We start from the raw sequence: 21,528 nt of genomic DNA, 5'->3' as shown, positions 1-21,528 counted from the left end.
GTACATAAACCACATTTAATATTTTGTTCGGAGACTTGTTCGACTGAAGAAATAACGAATCAAGAGCTACAGATACAAACATATAAACTTGTACGGTTCGATTCCCACAGCAGGCACGCAGGCGGTGTGCTAATATATATAAATGAAACAATTGAATACTCAATAAATCAAAACAGAACATTAAACAAGTACATCTGGTGTATTATACTAAAAGTTAAAAATATTTTCCCCCAATACCAAATAGCTCTGATATATTACTCACCGAGCTCTAGTGATGCAGAATTTATAACGTACTTATACGACATTTTAAATAATAACTGCGTAACACAGGATAATATTATCTTTGTGGGCAATTTCAATATAAACCTTTACAAAAGCACAACTTATAGTAAACAGTTAGTTGATTTATTTCGATCCTTTGCAATGGAGCAAAAAATAGATTTTTATACACGAAAGGGCGATAACACTGATACATTGATCGACTTGTTATTTACAGATAGTAGCTCTATATCATGTTTAAAATTAGAAGAGTTTCAGATTTCAGATCATGAAACGATTAAATTTAAAATCAAATTACATAAACTATTTCAGATGAGAACGAAGAGAACAATAATTTCCTGGGAAAATTATACAAGCGACAGCCTTGTTAATGAGTTACGCCAGCTTTACTACACTGACTTTGAAAATCTGAGTATCGAAAATAAGGCAACATTGCTATATAATACGCTAACAAGCGCAATGACCACCCTGACATACTCTAAAGAAGTCAGTGTCAAACTTGTGAACAAGTGGTATGATTTTGAGCTGGCTAACTTAAATAAACGTAAGCTAAATCTTTACAAGATCAGTCTATCCACTGGAAAATGGAGTGAATATTATAGTACGAAACGCAAATATAAACGGCTAATTAAGATAAAAAAGCGAAGTACATAGAAAACAAAATCAACCATAGTGTTGGTGATAGTAAGGTCATGTGGAAAAACTTGAAAATCCATAAGCATGGCTAAAGAAAACAATGGTATTAAAAAAATTAAAATAAACAACCAACTCTACACAGAGCAAAAGGAAATAGCGCAGTCTTTCAATAACTATTTCATTGATAGTATATTGGAGATTAGCATGAATATGCCTACTTCTTTTAGTAATGAAGGTACTATAAGTAAGTTTAAAAATAAAATTGGAGAGAAGAAAGTGTATCGGAAGGAGTCGTTAAATACACCATAACGTAAACAGGTTTTTTCTATTCTCAACTCGTTAATGAGAGCTTAGATAAAGGTCTCGTTCCTAGTTTATGGAAATCTTCTATAGTTGTGCCATTAGAAAAAGTTAAAAATACCATCAAAGCTGAGGAGATAAGACCTATTAACACGTTACAATGTGATGAAAAATTTTTGGAAACAGTGGTAAAAATCAGCTTGTAAAATATTTAGAAGATAATATAATTATTATACTTCAACAATCTGGTTTTCGAAAGAAACATTCCTGTGAAAGTGCTTTGAATTTGGATGTAGCTAAATGGAAAGAAGACTTAAGCAGGAAAAAACACATATTAGCTGTGTTTTTGGATTTAAAAAATACTTGGGAATAAAAATAGATTATAATCTGAATTTCAACGAGCACGTGGATTATACGGTAGGAAAAATAGCGAACAAGTTATATTTTACAAAACGAACCTGCAAGTATTTAAATAGAGGGTATAAAATCATCGTCTATAGATCTGTAATCGAACCTCATTTTATTTATTGCCCAACTATATTTTTTATCTTGCGAGATAGTCAGATCTACAAGCTACAAAAGCAACAGAACCGAGCTAAGGGGTTCATTCTCAAAAAACGGTATGACACACCTATCAGAGACATGCTATGCTCTCTTAATTGGCTTAGTATTAGACAGCAACTTTTTTATTATACCACGAAATTTATTAAAAACATAATAGAAGGAACTTTGCCTGCGTATTTGAGGACTGATATAAAATATGTAAAAGATATGCACTCTGCAAATACTCGTAATAAAAATGATTTTAATCTGCCGGCTTATAAAACTGAAGCAGACAAATGTAATCTGTATTATAAAGGTCTTAAATCCTATAATGAACTACCGAATGATATTAAATCATGTCATTCCAATAAATTTAAACAAAAATTGTACAATTATTGTAGAACACTACCAATTTAGTGCTGGACAGGCGGGCTTCCATAGCATCGATAGAAGTGCAGCGGAACTATTCTGCTATGTAGCGCCAAGACTTCCAAGCTCTTGCACGCATCCAAAAAAGGTTGCCGAAGCACATACTGAAACGCATTACTCGATTACTAAGTGCATCGCCGTGCAGATGTTGCCTTCGCGGTTTACTAACATGCGTAAAATGCATGCATACTACACTAGCACAACACTTTGTTCGCATGATCTGGAAGTCTCCCATCCATAGTCAAGGCGAATTCATTAAGGTTGTGTTATCCCATCAGCTGATTGCTTCTTCTTGACAAATTTCCATACAGAGCCTTGTACAACAAAATATCAGTTAATCGAAATCTATGAAAATTTTCTTTTGACTTGACATTCATCTGCACGGCGAATTGATTGAATTCGCTTTGCCACCACCAGGTATAGATTCGCCTTGATCTATAGTACTCCAAGGTAGGACATAGATGTAAATATTCTAGATTGCATGGTCCAGAAGACAATTATTAACATGTAAAATAGATTTAAGTTAGGCTTAGGAAAGCCGTAATAAATAAATAAATAAATAAAAATAAATAAATAGTTGCGTTCCAATGAGGCCTGATCCATATAACGATAAAAATTTAACATGCAAATGCACCAACAACGCCGTGGTCCTGATATCAATCTGGATCAACGGGACGACGGTTGATTTGGTTTTTTGTTGAAAATGTTTGACCCTCTGTACTTGGTAGCACTTACAGGCATATGCACTAGGGCACCCGATGTTTAACATATTTTTTCCACTCTACAACCCATACTTTTTAGCTTTAAGTCTAAAAACAAATTGTTATGGACATTAAATAATTACTTATATTCATTTAAATCATGATACAAAAACTATACATTTTTTATTTAAAAATTACAAGAACCACAACAGAAGTAAAATGTTTAATATCAGCATTCAACTAATGTGTTCACATGATATGGTGCCTGTTATTTTCAACCTTTTTTCTCGGATCGCTCCTAACAATTTTACTTAAAAAGTTAAAACAAATTATCAAACTAATAATTACATAGTGGCAAAAATGCGATATATTTTCCATATAAAATTGTATCGGATTTTGCACTTAAAAAAAGCTAGATCATTAATGTTTAACAAAAGGGTCGGCGGTTAAAACACGTCCAAAAATGTCAGGCGAGGTAAGAAAAGAAGCGTTTTAAACTGAATAACTGCCAACTCTCATAGTACTTGTTATGGATTCGCATTTACTAAGGGAGCAGTAAGGAAGGCGGTCGGCATGATGTGTTGGTGCACAGTGACTAGTCATTGTCGGCTGGGGCGGGTCCTTGCCAACCTTACTGTTCCTGCGCCATAAACAGAAAAAAAGTCATATCATGCCTATCAAACTAGCAGCTGTCAAATTTAAAATAAACTGACAGAAGCGCAGAGACGACTCAAAACGCTTATAATTCAAAATAAAACAACATCCGGCCGAACCGGATGTCACGGACAGACCGTTAACATTCAAAAAATTTAAACTTCAAAAAAAAAATCAAACGCAAAAAAAATTACCGAACCGGACACGGCCGGTTACTAAAGCTGAAATTCAAAAGAACAAAAAAAAAGCTGGAAAGTAAAAGAAAGGGAAAAGGGCCGAATATATCTTGGGGGCGCCGCGGGTGTTGTTGCGACACCCGGTGCATTTCCCACCCTCAAAATCCATGGCTACCGACGCACCTATATTTCGGTGGCCCCTTACCTGGTAACCCACGTGCCTTCTAAATGAGCCAGAACACCAGCATTCCCATTTTAATTACAAAGTTTATTCAAATTTCATTATTATTAATGTATGTATGCTACAAAAAAAATTTTACGGTAGTACAGGTTTCTTAACCAGGACAACTTCAGAACAAAAAAAATGTTGAACTACGAGCAGCTATTTACGCTATGAAAATGTATGTAAGTGCGTGTAGCATATAAAGGGAGAGAAAAAAAATGATCCAACAGTTTCCCACTTTATTGGGCCGAAATTGAAACGAAATCTAATATGAATACTTAAGTCTGACTAAGCTTGTTCTGTTGGGGGTTCTTTTCTTTTCTCTTACTTTTGCTCGTAATATTTTAAATTATACAATTATTTATGTCTCCCCTTTTTTTTTTTTGATAATCATTATAAACGTTATGTGTTAGAAAAATATGTAATTAAATATACTTATGTATTGTAAATATACTACCTACAACGTAAGAATTTGGTTGAATTTTTTTTCTTTTTCATTCACATTCACAAAACATATTTTAAGGCTATAAAGTTTGGATACAAATTCCGATAATTGGGGCCCCCTTACAAAATTATTATGTTATTGTAGTAGAACTTATTTTGAGTTTAACAAAATAGCAAATTGGTATAACGCATAGTATAATGACACTAATATCTAATATGTGCTAAGAAAATTTGTTATAAACGCAATTAAGATTGAATTTGGGGTAAATCATACTCCTCGAAAAAATCGTTTCACATATTCAAGTAAAACGTAAACTTTTAAATTCATAGTAAATTTAACGGAATCGTTTTACATGCTCAGGTAAAACGTGAACTTTTAAATTTATAGTAAAATTAACGAAATCGTTTTACATGTTCAAGTAAAACGTGAACTTTTAAATTTATAGTAAAATTAACGAAATCGTTTTACATGTTCAAGTAAAACGTAAACTGTTTTGCATTTACCAGTCAGTGCTGGTATTGTTATGTTTTTTTTTTTTTTCTTCTAAGTTAATTAAACCTCTTTAATTTAACATTACGTTACGTCTACTTTTTTTAACTTAACTACAAGTGGATGCTGCTTGCTCTCTTTAACTTAGGTATATGCATGTATGTATGTATTACATGTTAAGATTCTATACTAGGGTTGTAGCCTTAAATTTGAATATGTTGGTATATTAATACTATATGTTGTTGCAGTCATAAAAAAAATAAAAGAACAAGGTTGAGGTTACAAATACGTATATTTAGTCAGTATCGGAACGAACTCACCGCTTTAACCGCTGATATTCGTGGTCGTAATCGGGATGGCCGCAGGCCTAGGTTCGCTGCCCGGCGGTTGTTGTTGTAGCTGGTATTGTTACGCTGGTATCGTTGTAGCCTGAATGGTCGTGGCTGATAAGGTTGCGGCTAGTATTTTTGTAGCCGGTATGGTCGTAGCTGATAATGTTGCGGCTAGTATTGTTGTAGCCGGTATGGTCGTAGCTGATAATGTTGCGGCTAGTATTGTTGTAGCCGGTATGGCCGTAGCTGATAAGGTTGCGGCTAGTATTGTTGTCGGTGGTACCGCCTGCTGTTGGTGTTAACATTAGTGGCCGCAGGCCTATCGTCGCGGCCCCGCTACGTGCGTTGCAACTGGTGTGGCGGTACGTCTAGTGGTTGTTGCGCTCGTGGTTGGCGCTAATGAAGGGGTTGGGGGAGGCACTACCGTTGGTGATGGCCGTGGTAATAGTAGGCGCCGTTGGTGGTGGTTGGCGCTTTGATCCGAGGTAACCGAATGACACGGGTGGCGATAAAGCTTCGTGCTGGCCTTTACGAGCCGGATGACTTGGACATTTCGACGTTAGTTGTATTACGCGGCAGCGTACTGCTGGCCCTGGAGGCGGAGGTGGTGTCGGACGCTTTTCCGCAGGTGGTAGTGTTCTTCGTAAACGTAGAGGAAGGGGTTTATCTCACTAGGTGTGACTGTGAACGCCGACCTACTTCAACTGGATCTTGGGTCAACACAACACAACCGGTGTAAGGTTTATTACCACCCAAAATTAGACGCATAGAAGCGAGGTTTGTCGGAATGAACGGTTTCGGTACTTTGTGCTATCGACTCCTTCCTAGTTTCTGGGCATTTACCTGTTTACGCGCACAGCCGGCGAGGGTGTTTTGTGATTAGTTGAGTATCGTTGGGGAGGCGCAGTTGAAGTGAGCAATAAAGTTACTGAAGCAGTATATTAACTGAGCTTGACGCCTTTGCTGTTGAAGTTGTGTCCCTAAGCGTTATATGATCCCTTATATATAATTGCAGGGCCGCCAAAAATTTTGCTCAAGCAATTTACCAACCTTCCTCCCTTTTTTTCTTGCCGGAAACTCATGGCTTTTTTCGCTAGTGATGGCCGGTCTGTTTTTTTCCTTGTTTTTCGATACTTTTTATCGCAACTTTCGCCCCATCACTAGGTGTGCTCGCGCGAACACGCTCCCAAGTGGACCGTAACCGTAGACCGTAGCAGCAGACCCTAACATACTGATCCGGATGGTTCCAATGAGATTTGATCGGGATCCAGAGTTTTACGACTCAATGGAACGATACGTATGTACATATATTTCAAGGCGAATTCATTTCAGGTGGTGTATCCCATCAGCTGATTGCTTCATCTTGATAGATTTCCATACAACGCCTTGTACTGCAACATGTCAGTTAATCGAAATCAATGAAAATTTTCTTTTGACTTGACATTCTTCTGTACGGCGAATGGGTTGAATTCGCTTTGCCACAACCTAGTATTGATTCGACTTGCAGGTGTTGGTATTCCAACAGCTGAAAGCTTCTTCTTGATTATTTTTCATACTACGCCTCGGTACAACAATGTGTCAGTTCATGGCTCAACTATATGTTTGGATCATCTCATCAGCTGATTTTATTTTTTTTCATTTCACTGGAGTAGGCATTGTCAAACGAGACGGCAACCACAAAATTCAACCACACATTGACAATATTTTCTTAAAACACACAAGAATTGCAAAGTGTTATGCTTTCATTCCATTCCATTCGCCTAACACCAACACGCAGAATTTGACAATCTGAACGAAGGTATATTGTTTGTGTAGAGATGAGCCAACCATATAGTTGAACCATGGTGTCAGTTAAACGAAATCAACTCAAATTCCTTCCGACTTGACATTCAAGTGGTCAAGGCGAATCCATACCAGGTGATCGGGATCCAGAGTTTTACGAATCATAGGAACGATACGTATGTACATATATTTTAAGGCGAATTCATTACAGGTGGTGTTATCCCATCAGCTGATTGCTTCTTCTTGATAATTTTCCATACAACGCCTTGTACTGCAACATGTCAGTTAATCGAAATCAATGAAAATTTTCTTCTGACTTGACATTCTTCTGTACGGCGAATGCGTTGCATTCGCTTTGCCACCACCTAGTATTGATTCGACTTGCAGGTGTTGGTATTCCAACAGCTGATAGCTTCTTCTTGATTATTTTTCATACTACGCCTCGGTACAACAATGTGTCAGTTCATGGCTCAACTATATGGTTGGCTCATCTCATCAGCTGATTTTATTTTTTTTCATTTCACTGGAGTAGGGATTGTCAAATGAGACGGCAATCACAAAATTCAACCACACATTGACAATATTTTCTTAAAACACACAAGAATTGCAAAGTGTTATGCTTTCATTCCATTCCATTCGCCTAACACCAACACGCAGAATTTGACAATCTGAACAAAGGTATATTGTTTGTGTAGAGACAAGGCGAATCTATACCAGGTGGTGGCAAAGCGAATTCAATCAATTCGCCGTACAGATGAATGTCAAGTCAAAAGAAAATTTTCGTAGATTTCGATTAACTGACATTTTGTTGTACAAGGCTTTGTATGGAAAGTTATCAAGAAGAAGCAATCAGCTGATGGCATAACACCACCTGTAATGAATTCGCCTTGGTGTAGAGATGAGCCAACCATATAGTTGAACCATGGTGTCAGTTAAACGAAATCAACCCAAATTCCTTCCGACTTGACATTCAAGTGGTCAAGGCGAATCCATACCAGGTGATAGCAAAGCGAATTTAACCAATTCGCCGTGCAGAAGAATGTCAAGTCAAAAGAAAATTTTAATTGATTTCAATTAACTGACATATTAAAGTACAAGGCGCTGTATGGAAAATAATCAATCAAAGAAGCAATCAGCTGTTGGGATAACAACATCTGGCACTGAATTCGCATTGGCCTTGATATATTTGTTTAAAATTGCATGAGATGCGGTCAAATTGTTCAGCGGGTACGAAAATAGGGTGTTTCATTTTACAAAATAAGTACACTTAATTTAATATTTAATTTCAACCTACAAACACACATTCATTCATAAAATATTCACTTTCCATTCTTAAGATACTTTTGCATCACGTGCAAAGAAAAATAATTGAAATCTTATAAACTGAACACTCTTAGGCAATTCACAAGGTCTCCTTTGCCCCATATGTGCTATGCTTTAATCAAATTTCGTATTGGAAACCATGGAAAAACTCAAATCTTAAAGTTGTATATGAATACGACACTCTTGTGTTTTAGCCATCTATAACTTTATGACATGTAAAGGCTTTCCCGAATAATTTTCGAAACCAATTTTTCGAGCTTTTTTCCACATCTTCAAACTCTTTTTCGGTGAATCGCTAACAGAGGTGTCTGAGCCGCGTAACGGTTGTTCCAGGACAGTAACTGCAATATCACGTACTGCACGAAACTTTCCACAATTGTATAAATGTTCATTCTCCAAACGTATGAAGTTCCATAGAAAACGTCTTTTTGTGTGAAAAAAACAAAAATAATTAAATAAATGCTTGCTGATTAAAATTAAATATCTATGAAACGAATGTACCTTATTGCCTCCAATATATCGGCTATAGGCGCCATTATTCGCTTACTGGCCATCTTCGATTCGCTTAATACAAAAACAAAAACCCACAGAAAGCGTAGAAAGAAATTTTCTACAACCAAAAAGTAGTAGAAACCCTAAAACGTTCAAACGATTTATATAGACCGTTTGTATAAATTTTTCAGTGAATCACTCACCGGTCGATAGAGGAGTTGACGACGTAAAAATTTATTTGGGCCACAATCCTTTTTGAAGAGACCCCAATCCATAAGATAATCCCATGCCATGCCATATGATGATGAAACGGTTGCAGCTATTAACCAGAAATAAGTAAAAGGATTACTCCAGTGGCTATTAAATGAGTCTGAAGTCGAGAACGAAAAAAAATATTAAATAACAAATAAAAATTGAAATAAAAGTTTTTACATAAATCGAAATAATAGCTAATACAAACATGGTTTGATTTACATATTTACATTAAACCTAGTTTTCATATGTATAACGGGATTATCTTATTTTTCGTACTTAACTCTTAATCGGTAATTAAATAACTAGATTTCATATAAATTTTCCTTTCGATTACACTGGACCACGAATTTCAACTTTTTCTCTTTACCAGAAACGCCGTTATGAAATTCGTATGTAAAACCATCCCCTGATTTCGAAAATCGAGTTCATTTTTGATGCTATGGTACCGTTTTTGAGATATTTGCGATTTATCGTTATTCGAAAAAACCAAAAAGATGGCTCCCTTTAATTACGTATATCTCACGAACGGGTCAAGCAATTGCAAACAAGTTTACAGAATCGGAAAGACGATAATATTTGCTATAAATGCATCATACATTGTTTTTTGCTCAACCATATAGTTTTCGAGATATTAGCTCATCATTTCAGATTTTTGTTTTTTTTATGAAAAAATATGGAAAAAATTACTTTTTGCGAGAGCAGCATTCCAAAACCACAACTTTTTTTCCAAATATTTTTTGTCTACGTAAAGCTCTGTTTAATTAGAAAAAAGATAAGCTATCATTGAAGAAAATCGATGCAAAACTACGTAAGTTATAAGCGATCAAATAAAAATACCCAGGTTGCGCAACTTCAATGTATGTATGCATACATATATTAAAGGTATAAAGTGCAAATGGGATATTATCCGGATAAACGAATAACACCATAACAATGATAATACTTTTTCTTTAAATAAATCAAATAGTACTTTTAATACTCGAATTGTTTTATAGTAGGTAGAGTGGTTGCATCGAAAGGAAGAGTGGTTGGGTTCGAAACCTGCTGTAGGCATGTAGTTATAAACATGTATTTCCGTCACTTATGGGTAAGTATGCAGGTAGATTTTCAAAATTATAAGACACAGAAAATTTTTAAAGCCTACATCTAAAGCAGGTAGTATTTTCTTTTCCCCGCTTCGTATAAAAAGGAACCTTTCTGTCTAGCTAAGATTTGATTTTTTAAATTTTATTCTTGTTCCGAGTATAAATATGAGATAATGCGCCTTTAAACTTCATAACATCTGCAAGGCTCGCCGGAGATAGTTCAGTTCATAAGTCAAATTTCAAAACCGTGATTTAGTAAAAAAAATAAAATGAGTAAAAGGACGCGAGAATTTGAGTGTAATAACGATCCAGATATGTTCCGTTTCATGTGTGGCCAATATACTATCATAAGGCGACGACGAGTGTTCTCAGATCATATCAAAACTTTATACTCCAAGTATTTTGGCATTGAGCCTAAAAATGCTGAAAAACCATGGACACCGAACACTTTGTGTACATCGTGTCGAGTAGAATTGATTCAGTCGGAATCCGGACAACAAATAAAATTTGATACACCAATGATATGGAGAGAACCTACTTTCCATTCAATAGAGTGTTATATTTGTCAAACAAAAGTACTTGGCATTGGAAGATCAAGAAGAGTAACCTATGCCAGCGTACCTACAGTGACATTACCAGTACTACATTCAACGGCAGTTGCGGATCCAGTTCCATTGTCAACAGTAAAATCTGAGTGCGGGGAATCAAGTTGTACTGAATTTCGCATGGGAAAGGAGAGAAACGTTCTATCACAAGCACAACTTAATGATGGAACTATCCAAGGAAAAGGCCGAGATCCACACTTCTCGTATCCAACAATTTAAATTTGTATCATCCGATGTTAAGGTGATATATTGTAGAACTCGTCACGAACCATTTTCCAAACACTATACCAAGAAAGACAGTATATGCTACTGCAACGACATTCCTGGTTTATTCAAAGAGTTTGGTCAAACATATGATTCAAAAGAGTGGCGATTGTTCATAGACAGCAATAAACTGAGTTTAAAGGCTGTATTATTGCATATTGGTAACAAAAAGCCTTCTATCCCGCTCGCACATGCAGTAAATACAAAGGAAACCTACGAGGAAATGCAAAAACTACTCAAATTTATCAAATATGAAGAGCATGATTGGAAAATATGTTCTGATCTCAAAGTCGTTGCAATGCTATGCGGTCTACAAAGTGGCTACACCAAGCACTGCTGCTTCCTCTGCAAGTGGGATAGCCGAGCTCGTAAGGACCACTACGTCAGAAAGGATTGGCCGGAAAGAGTCGAGTTTACCGTTGGTGTGGATAACATCAAATACACCCCTCTCGTCAAGAAAGAGAAAATCATACTTCCACCCTTACACATCAAGCTCGGTCTCATTAAAAACTTTGTTAAGGCTTTGGACAAAGAAGGCGAAGCATTCGACTATTTGAAAACAATTTTTCCAGATATTTCTCAAGCCAAGATAAAGGAAGGTATTTTTGTCGGACCACAAATAAAAAAGTTGATCAACAATAATTAATTCAAAGGACTACTCTCATCAGTTGAGGCAGCAGCGTGGGAATCCTTTGAAAACGTCGTTGCTTCTTTTCTCGGTAGACACAAAAGCCCTAACTACGAGCAGATAGTGAACGACTTAATCAATAATTATGCGAAAATGTGTAAATATTAAAGGCTTATTAAAATTAATTTCCCAAAATTCTATAACTTGTTTACCTAACTAATATTTTCTTTCCAGGCGTAAATATGTCGTTAAAAATTCACTTTCTGCACTCACATTTGAGCTTTTTTCCGGCAAATCTTGACGACGAAAGTGACGAACATGGCGAAAGGTTTCATCAGCAAATGAAATTAATTGAAAATCGATATCAAGGATTCTGGGACGTCGCAATGATGGGTGATTACTGCTGGTTTCTCATAAGAGAAACCGATCCTAAACTGAATAAGCGTCAAAGTCGAACACATAATTATTTCGACTACATAGTAAAATAAAATTAAGATAAAGATTGTTAGAATATAGTACAAACATAAATAAATTTAAAAAAAAAAGTTAAAAATATGGGTAATTTCATTCATAAATTGAACTTTTAACTAAATAGAAACAGAGCATAGCTAGATATTTCACTCTTCTTTATACGCAACCTGGGTATTTTTAATTGATCGCTTATAACTTACGTAGTTTTGCATCGATTTTCTTCGATGATAGCTTATCTTTTTTCTAATTAAATAGAGCTTTACGTAAATAAAAAATATTTGGAAAAAAAGTTGTGGTCTTGGAATGCTGCCCTCGCAAAAAGTAATTTTTTTCATATTTTTTCATAAAAAAAACAAAGATATGAAATGATAAGCTAATATCTCGAAAACTATCTGGTTGAGCAAAAACCAATGTATGATGCATTTATAGCAAATTTTATCGTCTTTCCGATTCTGTAAACGTATTTGTAATTACTTGACCCGTTCGTGAGATATACGTAATTAAAGGGAGCCATCTTTTTGGTTTTTTCGAATAACGGTAAATTGCAAATATCTCAAAACGGTACCATAGAATCAAAAATGAACTCGATTTTCGAAATCAGGTGGTGGTTTTACATACGCATTTCATAACGGCGTCTCTGGTAAATTTTGGCCGTCGACCAGTGTTATCAGTAATTATGAAGAAATCTTAGAAGGGTCGACTTTTTTTTCCTAGACCTGGAACTATCTTTAGGATCTTTAGGTTACCATCTCTAAATAGAAACACCAAGTGAAAGAAAATTTGACAGCTAATAATCTAGTTCCTAGTGGTGAGATATATCGACCTTTCCTCATAGAAAGTCGTATTTTTAAATTTTTGTTTAGAAGGACGTATCTCAGTCATTCTGTTAATAAGGCCGTATATGAACGAACCCGTTAATAAAATTGAAAAGCTTTGGAGTTTAACTTAATTTATTTCCTATTCACAATTCGCAAAATACATAAGTTGATAAACTAGAATATAGATTCATGTGTCTTCTATAGTACAGTTTACCATTTTAAGACGTTAACGAATTGTTAAAGCAAATTGAACTAAACTTAGTTCATATGCTTTCTGTCAAAAAATTAGAACGCTTTTAATCGGCCTGCTGCGATACGACTTTAATAACGACTTCGCCGAGACATGGCCATTGCAGAATGTCAAGTCAAGTAGGAAGGAGGTTGGAGCCGTGTATATAAGTCCACGAAAGTGGGTAAAGCTTCAGACCGCCCTTCAGCTGAGAATTGCCAGGGCGATTCTTTTACATGCGGTTCAAGCAGCTTCCTACTTCCGGTCGCTTGCGGCCAAGTATCCTCTGGGTAGCCATTGAACATCCGTTTAGTGGTGAGCTAATGTGAGAAGGCGACAACCTGGATAGGCCACTCTGACATACTCGATTTTAGGGATAGCTGGGGGATCTTAGATCGGCAGCGTCCGTGCAACACGAGGTGCCAGTCTGTCTTGAATCAAGCGGCTCGATAAATAAATGTCCAAATAATATTTTGATCCCCGCTGAGCGGGTCGTGCGCTGGGTTGGGACCCGCCACATTAAACCACACTCCAATGAAAGGCAACAACAAGACTCGGATAAGAAAACAACCCTTTACTGTTGACAACCATGGTCTAAATGGGATTGGTGCAGATTCCCGGCTGGTTGATGTCCTCGTCAAAGCGAAATCTGGCATCACCGCCATCGAATAAATGCGTCGGGTGAAGCAAGGGAGAAGGAATATTAAAAAATTGCAACTTTTGGAGTTGCTATACAAATAAGCGCAGTTGCGGCGTCGGAGTCATGGTGGGAGAGAGACTTTGTCGCCAAGTACTGGCCTGAACGCCTTTTTTTAATATATCATTCAACTGCGCCCATGCACCGACAGAGCAGAAAGACAATGAGGGAAAAGACGCTTTCTATGAACGTTTAGAACGCACATACGAGCGCTGCCACCGCTATGATATAAAAGTCGTGCTTGGCGACTTTAACGCCAGGGTGGGCAAAGAAGGTGTTTTGGTCCCTCACTCGGAAAGTTTAGCCCCCTTCTCTTATTGGACTGAGGCTGATTGACTTTTCGGGTGCTCGAAACATGAATGCTCTGGAACAATATTCTATAAAAGCTGGCAATTACTGGCATATGCTGATGACATTGATATCATTGGCCTGAACACTCATGCCGTAAATTTTGCTTACTCCAAACTGGAAAAAGAAGCGGAAAAGATGGATTTGATGGTGTATGAGCACAATACAAAGTACCTGCTGTCACCGAGTAAAGAGTGAGCGCATATGCGCCTTGGCAACCACGCTACTGTTGGCGTTTTTCGTAATTTCGTAATAGTAAAAAACTTCGTTTATTTGGGAACCAGCTTTAACACTAACAACAACATCAACTCTGAAATCCAACGAAGAATAACTGTTGCAAATAAATGCTACTTTGCACCAGGTAGGTAATTGAAAAGTAAATTCATCTCTCGACAAACGAAAATCATGCCCTACAAGTCACTTATCGTACCCGTGCTGCTATATGGTGCAGAAGCATGGACCACCACAACATCAGATGGAACGGCTCTGGGAGTAGTTGAGAGAAAAGTTCTTCGAAAGATTTACGGACCTCTACGCGTTGGCGGGTACCGAAGAAGATTTAATGATGAACTATACGAGCTTTACAGACATCAACATAGTCCAGCGGATTAAAACGCAGTGGCTACGTTGGCTCCGCCATGTTATGCGAATGAAAGATGACGCTCCGGCTAAGAAAGTATTTAGTCGGTACCCGCCTATGGATGCAGAGGAGGAGGACGGCCCCCACTCCGCTGGAAGGTTTAATGTAAAACGATTTAAACTCCCTTGGTGTGACCAATTGGCGCCCGTTGGCAGAGCGAAGAAGCGACTGGCGCGCCTTGCTGGACGGCCATAAGTGTTTAAACGGTTAAGCGCCAATTAAATAAGCAAGAAAGGTCAAGTCAAAAGAAAGGTTCCATTGATTTCCATCAACTGACATATTGTCGCACAATGTGTTGCATGGAAAATGTTCAAGAAGAAGCAATAAGTTGTTGGGATAACAAGACCTGGAACTGAATTCGCATTGGAGACAACCTTATTAACAGAATGTTTAAGATACGTCCTTTTTAACGAAACTTTTAGGTTACGACCTTTATATTACGGTAAGTAGATATGTAAACGCCTATATAAATCATTGTGGGTTAGTGCATCTGTGAATAGAAGTCCCCGGTTTGTAGTTTGTCTTTTTCTGACAGCCAAGCACCAATAAAAGTTCTAGCTGCGCCAGCTAGTAGGCTTATGCAGCGACTTTTAGCTGCGTTAACTGAAACTCCAAAGATATCTATAATGTGGGTTTCGGGTCATAGTGGAACTGAAGGAAATGAGATAGCTGATGAGCTAGCACGTGGGGGATCAGCGAATCATGGGAGTAGGCGATCATGCGGAGTACAAATATTCTCCGCACACGTTCCTACGGCCCAATAATTCACTCTGACGACTAATTGTCCTTCTTTCATTATAGTTTGTAGCCACTTCTGCTGAGATTTGTTCATGTAAAAATTTCTAATTTTTCCCTTGGTTGAGCGTACTTCGACATTGCAACAATAGCAGAAAAATTTCCGCAAAATGGTGCATAGGTTCCAATAATCAGTATTGCTTTTAAAATAACCTCCCGATGAGCTATGTAGGTGCAGCAAGGATATTGAGGAAAACTGTACCGATCGGATGGATTCTTGCGATCAATGTTTGGGAGGCTTTCCATTTAGCTGCAACTTTAACACCTGATACGCAGTTTAGAATGCGATGGCAAAGCGTTAAGTAAATAAAATGTCGATAGTTGGCGCCTCGCGCGATATTTTTAGAAAAGTTTGTACTAAAAGAATGGAAGTTTTCGATGAAGTTTTAAGAAACTTCTCATTGATCTACAAAGTTTAAATCTCACACATCGCTCCTAGGAACAAGGAGACAAAAGCTACGATAGGCAGTGCACAAGTCTGGATAGTAAAAAACACAATACGAGATTTTAACCTTTCCAATAAATTGTTGTGCAATTTCCCGGACAGCTGGAGGCTTCAAATCAAGGTATTTAGAAAATTGATCGTGCGGAAAGGGGGAATATCGCGTTTAAATTTAAAGAGGCTTGACATTTAGACAACTCACATGGTGTTCTAATACAAAGAATTGAACGACAAGGGTAGCAATAATGTAGAAATGTGATTCTTTTTTTTTTTAATAAAAAATTGATTCCTATATGATCCTTTTCGTGAATCCTTAATATCTAGTGAACAGATCTACATACCTAAACGATTTTTAAGATAAATATAAAATAAAAAATAGGTAGGTACTTTGTGTGAGGATGCAAAGTTTCAGGTTTTTTATGGTCTGCGTGTAAAAGCTATGACTACGAATCACGTATTTCAACAATATATGACGTAAACGTAACTATTTGATGAAATGTTTTGAATTTTGAAGCTTCTAGCCGTAAAAAAGGGGCAAAAAAATACAGTTTATATGGGGTATATAATATATGTACCACCGATCTCTATGATTTTTTCAGACAACAATATATGCTATATACGTAAGCATTTCGTGAAATTTGAAGCTTCTAGCTGTTAAAACGGGGCAGAAATTGCGGAAAGTTTCTTATCTGAAAAATCGGTTGTATGAGATACATATATACCACCGATCTCAATGATTTTTTCAGACAACAATATATACTATACACGTAAGCATTTGGTGAAATTTGAAGCTTCTAGCTGTTAAAATGGGGCCGAAATCGCAAAAAAAAAAATATATATACATATACTGTTACGTGGCTGACTGTTTGGGTGGTGAGGAGCGGCGGCAAGCAGGTATGCTTGCGGGCCCAGGCTAGCTCGTATTTCACCACCGTCCTCTGTCTCGTTAAACGACACTCCGTTCGCGAAAGAGACCTTAAGCAGACGTTCAGGGCCAAACAGTTCCAAAAATCCGCGACGCGCACCTAGTAAAATAGTCCGTAGGGACAAAGTCGACAGCCCTGGGAATACCAGTGTCGATTTGATTGAACACGGAACCAGCGATCTGGTTTTCTAGGGCTCGCGCACGCTCCTAGTTAAGCGCCTCTTAGGATCTAAGATCCCCAAACCCCCAAAAGGTTTTTCCTCGGTATGTTTGCCCTGGTCTTGGTCAGACATTCACTGTCTGCAGCAGCAAAAAAGACGTTTAAGCAAAAGTCCAAACGAGAAAAAAAAAGGTCAAGACTCAAAATTTTACGTGTAATGTATCCAAGGAAAGTAAAACCCCACAACTAACCGAGTAACACGCGATAAAAATATGAAAAAGATATGTTAATCTATATATTTTAGTGTTAGGTGATAGAAGAATGGACAAAATTTAGCAAGAAAAAAAAATTATATATAAATAAGTTATTTATTGTAAATAATGTGTGTTAGCAAATGGATGTGTAGTTCAAATATGTGTGAATGTGTGTAAAAATCCAGGCAATGTATATATATATATGTATCTTAGAGATAAGAAAGAATTCCGTTAATTGCCTTAAATGTCTATGAACCCAAAACCAAAAATGAAAACTTAAATATTTTTGTGTTTGTGGAATACCTAAATATATAAGCAATGCATTGAGGTTGTATGCATGGACAGGGGGTATATAAAAAAAAATCTATCGAAAACCCTACGATTTAAAATTGCAAAATAAACAAAATTAATAAATGGAATAACAGGTAATGCATGTATGTATAAGACGTGTACGAAAATTCAATGCTAAGGATGTGTGTGTAAGTATGTATGTGTGTATGTGAGAAAAATGATAATTTTCACGATAAATTAAAAATATAAAAATTTTAATGCAATATACAAAAATGGCTATTTAAAACCAAGATGAAAATAAGAAGGTAAAAAAAATAAAAAAATAAATTCAACTAGAGAAAAAGCTTGAAGGATATATAAAAGAAATTATTGAAAAATTCCAGACTTTCCGACAGAAACGGGAACTGAACTATTTTTATACTCAGTTGAGCAGAGCTCACAGAGTATATTAACTTTGATTGGATAACGGTTGGTTGTACAGGTATAAAGGAATCGAGATAGATATAGACTTCCATATATCAAAATCATCAGTATCGAAAAAAAATTTGATTGAGCCATGTCCGTCCGTCCGCCCGTCCGTCCGTCCGTCTGCCCGTTAACACGATAACTTGAGTAAGTTTTGAGGTATCTTGATGAAATTTGGTATGTAGATTCCTGGGCACTCATCTCAGATTGCTATTTAAAATGAACGATATCGGACTATAACCACGCCCACTTTTTCGATATCGAAAATTTCTAAAAACCGAAAAAATGCGATAATTCATTGCCAAAGGCGGTTAAAGCGATAAAACTTGGTAGATGAGTTGACGGTATGACGCAGAATAGAAAATTAGTAAGATTTTGGACAATGGGCGTGGCACCGCCCACTTTTACAAGAAGGTAATTTAAAAGTTTTAAAAGCTGTAATTTGGCAGTCGTTGAAGGTCTCACGATGAAATTTGGCAGGAACGTTACTACTGTTACTATATATGTGCTAAATAAAAATCATCGAAATTGGATGAAGAACACGCCCACTTTTTAAAAAAATTTTTTTTTAATTCAAATTTTAACAAAAAATTTAATATCTTTACTGTATATAAGTAAATTAAGTCAAAATTCAACTCCAGTAATGATATGATGCAACAAAATACAAAAATAAAAGAAAATTTCAAAATGGGCGTGGCTCCGCCCATTTTCATTTAGTTTGTCTAGAATACTTTTAATGCCATAAGTCGAACAAAAATTTACCAATCCTTCTCAAATTTGGTAGGGGCATAGATTCTATGACGGTAACTGGTCTCTGTGAAAATGGGCGAAATCGGTGGAAGCCACGCCCAGTTTTTATACACAGTCCACCGTATGTCCTTCCGCTCGGCCGTTAACACAATAACTTGAGCAAAAACCGATATATCTTTACTAAACTTAGCCCACGTACTTATATGAACTCACTTTATCTTGGTATAAAAAATGGCCGAAATCCGACCATAACCGCGCCCACTTTATCGATATCGAAAATTACGAAAAATGAAAAAAATGCCATAATTCTATACCAAATACGAAAAAAGGGATGAAACATGGTAACTGGATTGATTTATTGACGCAAAATATAACTTTGGAAAAAACTTTGTAAAATGGGTGTGACACCTACCATATTAAGTAGAAGAAAATGAAAAAGTTCTACAAGGCGAAATCAACAGCCCTTGGAATCTTGGCAGGAATACTGTTAGTGGTATTGCATATATAAATAAATTAGCAGTACCCGACAGATGATTTTCTGGATCACCTGGTTCACATTTTGGTCGATATCGCGAGAACGCCTTCACATATACATTTAAGGGCCACTCGCTTTTAAAACTCTCATTAATACCTTTAATTTGATATCCATATCGTACAAACACATTCTGGAGTCACCCCTGGCCCACCCTAATGGCGATATCTCGAAAAGGCGTCCACCTATAGACCTGATGCCCGCTCCCTCTTAAAATGCTCAGTAACACCTTTCGTTTGATACCCATATCGTAGAAACATTCTAGAGTCACCCCTGGCCCACCCTAATGGCGATATCTCGAAAAGGCGTCCACCTATAGACCTAATGTCCACTCCCTCTTAAAATGCTCAGTAACACCTTTCGTTTGATACCCATATCGTACAAACATTCTAGAGTCATCCCTGGCCCACCCTAATGGCGATATCTCGAAAAGGCGTCCACCTATAGACCTAATGCCCACTCCCTCTTAAAATGCTCAGTAACACCTTTCGTTTGATACCCATATCGTACAAACATTCTAGAGTCACGCCTGGCCCACCCTAATGGCGATATCTCAAAAAGGCGTCCACATATAGACCTAATGCCCACTCCCTCTTAAAATGCTCAGTAACACCTTTCGTTTGATACCCATATCGTACAAACATTCTAGAGTCACCCTTGGTCCACCTTTATGGCGATATCTCGAAAAGGCGTCCACCTATAGAAATAAGGATTACTCCTTTTAAAATACTCATTACCACCTTTCATTTGATACCCATATCGTACAAACACATTCTAGAGTCATCCTGGCCCACCCTAATGGCGATCTCTCGAAAAGGCGTCCACCTATAGACCTAATGCCCACTCCCTCTTAAAATGCTCAGTAACACCTTTCGTTTTATACCCATATCGTACAAACATTCTAGAGTCACCCTTGGTCCACCTTTATGGCGATATCTCGAAAAGGCGTCCACCTATAGAACTAAGGATTAATCCCTTTTAAAATACTCATTACCACCTTTCATTTGATACCCATATCGTACAAACATTCTAGAGTCACCCCTTGCCCACCCTAATGGCTATATCTCGAAAAGGCGTCCACCTATAGACCTAATGCCCACTCCCTCTTAAAATGCTCAGTAACACCTACCATTTGATTCCCATATCGTACAAACACATTCTAGAGACACCCCTGGTCCACCTTTATGGCGATATCTCGAAACGGCGTCCACCTATGGAACTAAGGATCACTCCTTTTCAAAATACTCAGTAACACCTTTCGTTTGATACCCATATCGTACAAACATTCTAGAGTCACCCCTGGCCCACCCTAATGGCGATATCTCGAAAAGGCGTCCACCTATAGACCTAATGCCCACTCCCTCTTAAAATGCTCAGTAACACCTTTCGTTTGATACCCATATCGTACAAACACATTCTAGAGTCACCCCTGGCCCACCCTAATGACGATATCTCGAAAAGGCGTCCACCTATAGACCTCATGCCCACTCCCTCTTAAAATGCTCAGTAACACCTTTCGTTTGATACCCATATCGTACAAACATTCTAGAGTCACCCCTGGCCCACCCTAATGACGATATCTCGAAAAGGCGCCCACCAGCTTTTTCTGTCCCTTATGCTTTCCCCTTCTTACTTTACCCCTCACGTTTATTTCTATCTTTTTCAGCTTTTTCTCTCCTTTCTATACACATGCAGGTATGGACCCTCTTTTTGTTCATGTGGCTGCGGGTGAGGTCGGTGGTGCAATACCCCGCCCAAGACGACGAGCTAGCCTGGGCCCGCAAGCATGCCTGCTTGCCGCCGGTCCTCACCACCGAAACAGTCAACCACGTAACAATAATATTACCTGTATTATCTGTATATTGTCACGAGGGGCATAATTAGTTCATAGGAAACGGGAAAAAAGGGGGACATTCTATTTCCGGGGCTAAGCATCTTTTTGTTCAAATATAAAATTCGGACACATATTTTATAAGTTAATGGTGGCACTTTTGCCTCCATCATTTTTTTCCTTTTCGTTTCTTCATTTTCTCCTTTTTTACTTTTCTTCTTCGGTTTGAAGTTTAATTA

At 37.4% G+C, this 21,528-nt stretch overlaps 1 protein-coding gene across 2 annotated transcripts in view; it reads right to left on the bottom strand.

Moving 5' to 3' along the window:
- Nucleotides 1-8,100: 8,100 nt before the first annotated feature.
- LOC137248219 (solute carrier family 53 member 1-like) overlaps nt 8,101-21,528 on the bottom strand; it is a 72,415-nt gene continuing 58,987 nt past the window's right edge. For both annotated transcript variants that reach the window (XM_067779095.1, XM_067779096.1), the window contains exons 7-9: nt 9,008-9,174; nt 8,814-8,947; nt 8,101-8,736 (exon numbers count right to left, since the gene is read on the bottom strand). In XM_067779095.1, coding sequence (XP_067635196.1) covers nt 8,511-8,736; nt 8,814-8,947; nt 9,008-9,174 — 527 coding nt within the window. In that variant the 3' untranslated portion in view covers nt 8,101-8,510. The remainder of the gene's footprint in view (nt 8,737-8,813; nt 8,948-9,007; nt 9,175-21,528) is intronic.

This window comes from Eurosta solidaginis, chromosome 4 (assembly GCF_040869045.1).
Source record: "Eurosta solidaginis isolate ZX-2024a chromosome 4, ASM4086904v1, whole genome shotgun sequence".
NCBI classification, from domain to species: domain Eukaryota; kingdom Metazoa; phylum Arthropoda; class Insecta; order Diptera; family Tephritidae; genus Eurosta; species Eurosta solidaginis.
This window is presented reverse-complemented; position numbering and strand designations above follow the sequence as displayed.